This window comes from Cucumis melo, chromosome 10 (genome assembly GCF_025177605.1).
Source record: "Cucumis melo cultivar AY chromosome 10, USDA_Cmelo_AY_1.0, whole genome shotgun sequence".
In the NCBI taxonomy this organism is placed as follows: Eukaryota; Viridiplantae; Streptophyta; class Magnoliopsida; order Cucurbitales; family Cucurbitaceae; genus Cucumis; species Cucumis melo.
In genome coordinates, this window is record NC_066866.1 from 4,729,899 (window position 1) to 4,738,699 (window position 8,801).

General features: G+C 24.7%; 1 protein-coding gene across 1 annotated transcript; it reads left to right on the top strand.

Moving 5' to 3' along the window:
• The first annotated feature begins 3,842 nt into the window (after positions 1-3,842).
• LOC103488823 (WAT1-related protein At5g07050) lies at positions 3,843-7,572 on the top strand. The gene is made up of 7 exons (XM_008447727.3): positions 3,843-4,154; positions 4,500-4,562; positions 5,067-5,183; positions 5,295-5,532; positions 5,679-5,840; positions 5,945-6,096; positions 7,175-7,572. The coding sequence occupies exons 1-7, from the start codon at positions 3,940-3,942 to the stop codon at positions 7,392-7,394; spliced, it is 1,167 nt and encodes a 388-aa protein (XP_008445949.2). The 5' UTR covers positions 3,843-3,939; the 3' UTR covers positions 7,395-7,572.
• The last annotated feature ends 1,229 nt before the right edge of the window (positions 7,573-8,801 follow it).

The following is an 8,801-nucleotide window of genomic DNA, read 5'->3' on the forward strand; positions in this document are numbered from 1 at the left end:
TTGTCACGTCATTCACTCGAATGATGTCACCTGTTTTATTATGACTATTGTTAATTATTTTGGTTTAATTAAATATTATTTACTTATGCTAAAATGCAATTGAGTCCAAATAATTGTGGTTGGATTCTCTTTATTTGTGGGGATTAGAAATTTTTTACTATGAAAATAATTTTACGTGATTATTAATAAAATAACATAAGTTCAACTCCACCGATCAAATTTTACGTGATTAATAGTAAAATAATTTTTTATATATATTTTTAATTATTTTCTTACCCAACTTGAGGTTGAGTTGGATGAGGGCTTCAATATATATATATATATATATATATATATATATATGACACGAATTCCACTCTCATTTTAAAATATATTTATGTTGTTTAGGAACCTTCTCTATATTATATTATTAGAAAAAAATATAATTTTATATTATACATATTGCTTTAATTAATAAAATATTACTTTTTGCATGCAGCAATTATAGGTTTTGAATCATCTCAAGGCAAATGTTGGGAAAACTCTACTTTATTTTAGAAATTTTTGTCCTTTTTATAATAACACTAAATAATATAATAATGATTTATACATTAGTGATTTCATATTGACAGTATATATCTTTCAAAATGTTTTCAAATTACAAAATATTTATAAAATAAAACAAAAACATACCTCAATCTACTCATGATTATTCATGATGATTTAAGATGTGTTATCTATATAATAATAAAAAAAAACAAATAAATAATAATATATATACCTTCATTTATTTGATAGTTTATAGTGATTTAATCAAAAATAGTTTGGAATAATTTCTCATAATTTTTAAATATTTTAATAGTTTTACCATTTAAAATAATCATATATATTAAAATAATTATTTATTTATTTTAATGCGAAAATAAATTCTTCCCTCTCCTACTTCTATAAACTTGTTTTATAACTATAATTTTGGTTTCTGTATGGATTAAATTCTTTTTTTGTTATTTTAAATTTTATTATTATTATTAATCAATAATTTTCAAAAATAGAAAAGTATTGAAATTATTTACAAAATATAGCAAAATCCATCGAAATATCCATAGTACATTAAAATTTTCGATTATATATTTTGTAAATATATGGTTTTATTTTTGTGCTATCTATAACAATTTTCTTTATTTTTAATAGTAGTAGGATAATTACATTATAACAACAAGTGTATTAGCGATAAAGGAAAATTAATATTTTATTATATTCATAAATAAATGTATTTATTTTTTATATTTAAAAATATATTCAATTGTTATACCATTTTTAAATTTTCTATTGTAAAAAACAATAAACTAAAAAGAATGAGTACATAAATTAATTAGACACTCATTATATATGACTAAAAATTAGAAAGATCAAGTCATTCCCAGACTAGAATTATGACATTTCATTTTGATTATTTTCTTTTTTATGATAGTGATTAGATTGTTAATTAGAAATTTTGAACTACTTCGTCTAAGTAAATTTTATAGATTTTGAAATTGTTACTTTTATTAAAATTTAAGGACGAGTAATTATGCTCAAATTAACGACGAATGATGTATCGTCGATAGTTAAAAAATAAAATAATAATAATAATACAATTATAATGGATAACAATTTTAGGTATAATAATTAAGTATATACATAACAACATTTTAAAAAGCTTTGCAAAGATAGTAAAATTTATCTTATCGCTGATAGACTTTTATGATTTAATAGTGATAGACTAATAATTGCGACAAATGTTCTATCAATCGTCGATAAACTTTGACAAATTTTGCTATATTTACAATTTTTTAAAAATATTGTTGCTATATACTTAATTATTTTGAATTTAATTACTATATTTACAACTTTTTCGATAATAATAATATTGTTATTAAAATGAATATTAGAAGTTTCTTTTGCATAATATTATTCTAGAGACAAGCAAAGGAATACATTAATCCCACACCATAGTGTTTTGATTTGAAACAAAATTGAATGTATTAACATCAACATATATTATTAGACAAATATAATACTAAAAGAATATTATCAAAATTTGTAGCAATGTCTCACTAGAGAATGAGACAAATATACAAATGGTTTTTATTAGTCAAAATAAATTTTAGGAAAAAAATTCATAAAAAAATTTCAAAACTAAGCTTAATTATAACTTACACATTGAAGAAGCAAAGTTTTAATTAAAAGCTTGAAATTTTTCGAGATTAAATAATAATATTATTATTAATTTTAAAATAACAAATGGTTATAGATTATATCAAACATGATTTAAAATTTTAATGCATCAAAAATTAGATTTATAGGTTTAGTTACTAATTCATCATCTAACTTTTAAATTAAAGTAGCAAATTATATACGTTAGTCAAACTAGTTTTATTAGTTGGTATATATACGAGGAGAAAAATTCATCTAATATGTCATATAGTTCTTCTCCCTCGAAAGAAGAAAGAATAATATTTTAATATACGTTCTCGACACATAGGTTATTAAATATGTAATTATAATATGTAGCAATATTTAGAATAATTATTAAGTATGTAGCAATATTTTAAAAAAATTGCAAAAATAGCAAAATCTATCAGTGATACACTTCTATCGTTGATAGACTCTTATGGTTTATCAGTGATAGACCAACATTTGCTACATGGTCTATCGATGATATACTCCTATAATTGATAGATTTTGACATATTTTGCTATATTTGCAATTTTTTTAAAATGTTGCTACATACTTAATTATTTTGAATATAATTGCTACATTTGCAACTATCTCTTATTAAATCTTATTATTAGAAAAGCATAATAGAAGACAAAAGATTTTGAGAATGGATGAAGAATAAAATTGGTTAGGGGAAGATTCAAATAACATATTAGAAGCAAATAGGATTGAGAATCTAAGAAAGAGGAAGATGAATTAGTATCCACTATATATATATATATATATATATATATATATATATATATATATATATATATATATATATAATTTGGGACAGAATATGAATAAATATTAAAAAAGAGTTTATTGAAATAATAATCTCTCTCTTTCATTCTCCACATATTATTGCTCATGATTCCCAACATTATTCATTGTAACAAATTTCTTATTCCTATATATATATATATAAATGCTTTTCCTTCAACTTTTCAAAAAAATAAAATAAAAAATTATTTCTCCTTTCTTATTTTCCACACATAGTAAATAATTAAAACTCTTATGTCATCAATTCATTAAAGAATAAGAATAAATTAAAGAGATGGAAGATTATCTAAAAAGCAAAATTCTCTTAAACATATGGTTTTATATATTAAGGGTTTTTTTTCTTTTTCCTTTTTGTATAATTTTGTATTTTCAATAATTAATTAATTAATTAAGCTTTTCATTGGACAAAGAATTTGAAGAAAAAATCAAAATAATTAGTAATGGAAAAAACTTCCCTAGTAAAGTATATATTATTTGATTTACATGCTCAAAATTAAAATTTTTTATAAAATTTTTAGTAACACAAAATTTAATTCTGAGAATTGTGTTTTCACACCAAAATAATAAAAAAGGAAAGAAACTCTCAAAAGTCATATAACTATGAAGCAGATAAAAAGGATTCAAAACATAAACTTCCTAAAATAAAATTGTTAAATATTTGTAAGTAATTTGATCTAATTATGTGAAGAAAGTTGATATATATATATATATATATATATATATATATCATAATTCATAATATAACATAAAGAGAAAGGATTGAGCAGAAAGCAGATTCCCTCAAGAGCTGTTATAAATATGAGTTGAGGCTTCCACACTTTTCACTAAGGAAAAAAAAATTCACACAAAGCATTTCATCTCTCTCCTCTTTCTCTCTCTCTCTACTTTTTCCTAGAAAATCACTTCAAATTTCTCTTCATATATTTTCCCAAGAGAATGGGAAAGCTTATTAGCTTTTTCAACTGCTGCAATGGCTTTCTTGAGAATTCAAAACCCTATTTTGCTATGATATCTTTACAATTTGGATATGCTGGCATGAACATCATTTCTAAAGTCTCTCTTAGTAGAGGGATGAGTCATTACGTCCTCGTCGTTTATCGACATGCTTTTGCTACCGCTTCTATTGCCCCCTTTGTTCTCTTCTTCGAACGGTAATTTTCGACCGTCTCGAACCTCTTTTTTACTTAAGTTTGTTTTTAAAAATTGTTTTGAGAAATTAAAGAGAGAAAATAAGTTTGAAGTTTTATTTGTCAAGAATATTATATTTGTTAAAAATAGTATTAATATTCTTAACAAACTATTTACACTTTATAGAATAAAACCACTAAAAGATAAAAAATTTCATAATTATTTTTTATATGAAGTATAAGTATTTTATCAAATGTTTTATTTTTGATAATTTTTTTTAATTATTAAAAATTAAAACGGGTTAAAAATAAACCCTTTGGTTATTAAGTGTATCACTTGTAATGACTCTTTTGACTTTAATTTTTCAGGAGAGGACAGCCAAGGATGACATTCAAAGTTTTCATACAAATATTTGTGTTGGCTTTGCTTGGGTGAGTCAATTTTTATTTACTCCAATATATCCTCGTAAAGGTTATTCCCCTACATATTGAGATTCCTATAGAATCTTGTACAAATATTAGAAAATCAAAAATCAAAAACCTTTTCTTTATATGTATATATTTAATAAATAACGATGTCAGTGGATATAATATATTAAATTTACATTTCACCTTCCATCGATGATTTAGTATGGTATTAGAGGCAGTTTAAACACGCAGTATTATTTCTTCTTCAATTAATATTGAATTTCACCTTGATGAGTATATTCTACATGTTTTAAATAACCTACAAGTAAGGAGAGTGTCAAATAATATAAATATTAAATTTATTTCCATTTAGAGGTTAAAACTTTTGGGTCAATCGATGATTCAATAGTAAATAATAATATTTATATATTATTTACTAAACAGACTAGAACGGTTATCAAACAGATCATGTCGAGAAAAACACTGTACTTTTATAACTAAGTTTTTGTTTTTTCCCGCTTTTTGCAGCCCTGTGATTGATCAAAATTTCTACTACGCTGGACTAAAATATACTTCGCCAACTTTCTCTTGTGCCATGAGCAACATGCTGCCTGCAATGACATTTGTGATGGCTGTGATCTTTAGGTATTTACGATAAGTGTGTGTGTATATATATATATATATCAATTATTAGAAAAAAAAACCCTAAATTATAATAAATATTCTTTTTTCTGTTTTGTTATTTGGTAATTAAAGGATGGAAAAATTGGAAATGAAGAAATTGAGATGCCAAGCAAAAGTATTGGGAACATTAGTGACAGTGGGTGGAGCAATGCTAATGACTTTATACAAAGGTCCACCTCTTCAAATGCCTTGGTCTAAGAATTCTCATCTCACAAATTCTAGTGAATCCTCCAACAACAAAGATTGGTTCAAAGGCTCCATTTTCCTCATCATTGCCACTCTTGCTTGGGCTTCTCTCTTTGTCTTGCAGGTATATATATATATATATTTTTTTTAAAAAAAAAGGATATGGTGCCTGGCTCGAGTTGTAATCATAGTGCATGTTTGGTAAAATCAATTTTTTGTTTTAGTTTAAGTGATTTTAACTGCCTTCAAAATCACTTTCTAACTGTGCAGAATCAGGTGTTGAAGACATACAAAAACCATCAATTTACTCTCACTACTCTTGTGTGTTTTATGGGAACTATACAAGCTATAGCTGTGACTTTAGTAGCTGAACACAAAGCTTCTGTTTGGAGAATTGGTTGGGATATGAATCTTCTTGCTGCTGCCTATGCTGTAAATCTCTCTCTCTCTCTCTCTATCTATCTCTCTTTAACAGCGATAAAAATACACCTTACTGATATATACCGAACATGTGTGGGTGGTTTTTGATTTTGTAGGGAATTGTGACATCAAGTATATCATACTATGTACAAGGATTGGTGATGAAAAAGAGAGGACCTGTGTTTGCAACTGCATTTAGCCCTTTGATGATGATAATTGTTGCCATCATGGGCTCTTTCATCCTTGCTGAAAAGATTTTTCTTGGAGGGTAATTAATTAATCATTTATCATCTTCTTTTTTTTTTTTTTATCTTTTTTCTTTTCATTACAATTAATATTCCCTTTTTTTTAGTGTATTTAAGGAATATCTTTTTAGTAATATCCTAAAAAGAAAAAAAAAATACTATAATAATATAGCTAAAAACATCATAAAAATATTGGGGAAAAAAGTTCATCCTAATTAATAAAAAAGAGTTTGGAGACACAATTTAAAACTCTCAAATTTATTCTATACTTTTTTTTAATTATCCAAAAATATTTTTATTCAAAATTAACTAAATAATAATAATTTTAATTCAACCAAAGAAAATACTATGTGGTTTTTCAAAACTTATGAGAAGGTATTGTTAATTAAATGTGAGCACGGTACATCGAAAAATCAAGCAAAACAAACCTAATTCAACCGAATCTATTGGTGTCAATTGAGATAATTTCCAAATCCAATCGGTGATTGTTTAAACATTTATTAAACTAATTTTAGTAGGACAATTTGGTTGAGAAATCAGCCCTCACTAAGAGAATGTTGACGATTAAGGCTAAAGTGTTTTGAATAAAAACAATAAATAATTAATTTTAACATCTAACAAAAAAAAAAGAGAAATTCAATATAAATGAAAAAGTTAAAATAATATAAAGACCCAAATAATATTTTTAAAATTTGAAAATACAATTATATGGGAAATAATATATAGAATGAGAGTAATAATAATAAGAAGGTAACAACTACCACTCACACATGATACGTAACCACCAATCAAGAATATTCACACCCCAAAAACAACTTTATTCTTTTCTCTTTTCTTTTTCTATATACAAAATAATTAATACAATATATATATTATATATTAAATAAATCATTATACCCTTCACATTCTTTGGAATAAAAATCTCTACTAGGAATATATATATATATTTTAAGAAAGAAAAAAATAGTACCAAAAAAGTACTTTTCTAGCACATATATATAATGATAATAATAATAATAATTACATCATCAAATATTATAATAAAATCCCCATTAATTTGAAAATTGATTATAATTTGTATTGTTATTGTTATTGTGACAGAATAATAGGATCCATCTTGATAGTGTTTGGGCTGTATTCAGTACTTTGGGGAAAGCACAAAGAGAATTTGGAGAGCAAAAGTGGTTCTGATCATGATAATGAAATACCAGAAGTAATCAAGGCTTCTAATAATTCTCAACCAAATATTAGTAATAATAACTCAATTTTTATTTCCATGCCTACCCCTGAAACCCCCACCAAACCCAACCAAATCCCATGAGAGAATATATGTAATTGAGGGCAAAATTAGGGTTTGTTGGGAGGGGTTTTTTTGTCTTTTCATATTGCTCTCCCTCCACATGTAATTTCAACTTTTGGGTTTTGTGTAGTAATTATATATTTGTATTAGTTAATGACAATAATATATAAATATATATATATATATATAGTTGATATGAGTTCTCGTAATCTTTTCATATCTTATTACATTTTGTCTCGTAATTTTGTTAAGTCTTGTCCAACGACTAAAGTTCTAGAACACTATACTATGATTATTCCTAGTACAATCGAGAGGAGATTTAAATCTCTCATGACCTAATACTCTAATTTTTAGACGTTTATTATCTTATTAATCCTCGATAATAATTATAGGATTGTCTTTTTTTTTTCAAAGTAATTTTTGAATGAATTTTTTAAAAAAATCCAAAATCTAATATATTTTGTTATGTTATCTAACACATGATATATCAAAAAGATCAACAATTATATAAACAAAATATATTTTTATATACTCTCTCAGGGTAATTTTTATAAATGTAACAAAACATCAAACTATTTACGATCCGAGTACCAAAATCCAAGTTAGTCATTTTTTAAATATTTCAGATTTGCCCTTCCGTCTTTCTTCTCTTCCTCACTGGGATTTTTTCATTGTCTTTCTCCTCTCTGCGATTTCTTCTTTCCATCGTCTTTCTTGTTTTCCTTTTCTTTTTTTTTTTTTTTTGCGTTGTGGTTTCTTTCTATCGTTTTTCTTCTTTTTCTCTTCTTTTTTTACGTGTACAAAAATCTAAACGACAGTGTACAAAAAATAGCAAAATAAAAAAGATCGTGTGTAAAGAATCTTGAAAAAAATCATTTAGATTAGAGTAGCTAAATGTAAACGATCGTGTAAAAAAATAAATCATCATATAAACAAATCTAAACGATCATGTACAAAAAGAATTAAAAAAATCGTATAGCCAAATCTAAGCCGATTCGTGTAGCCAAAGAATTAAAAAAAAAAATCATTTAGATTTGGATCAAAATCTAAACGATATAACTAAATTTTAAACGTAACCAAATTAAACTATGGTGTAACAAAATTAAACAATAGAATTGAAAAAATAGAGTCAAATCTAAATGATTGTGTACCAAACAATAGTCAAATCTAAACAATTGTGTATCAAATATATTACGTCCGCGTTGTTGACGGTGTGGTTGACAAAACATTTTTAGTATTTTCTACGATGGATCTGTGAAATTTTTTCGTTTTCAGAATTATTCTATAATGTAAATACTTTACCGCTCGATTATATTTTTGAAAAGATCCCCTCTTATTATTAATTATAATATATAATTAATAAGATACTTTTTGGATTTTTTTTCTTTTCTTTCTTATTCACTTTGAATCCATGTGGTGGAATTTGCT

Coding starts and splice junctions, on each gene's coding strand:
- LOC103488823 (XM_008447727.3), top strand. CDS start 3,940: ATGGGAAAGCTTATTAGCTTTTTCAACTGCTGCAATGGCTTTCTTGAG. Junction 4,155..4,499: donor TTTGTTCTCTTCTTCGAACG/GTAATTTTCGAC, acceptor TTAATTTTTCAG/GAGAGGACAGCCAAGGATGA. Junction 5,184..5,294: donor GTGATGGCTGTGATCTTTAG/GTATTTACGATA, acceptor TGGTAATTAAAG/GATGGAAAAATTGGAAATGA.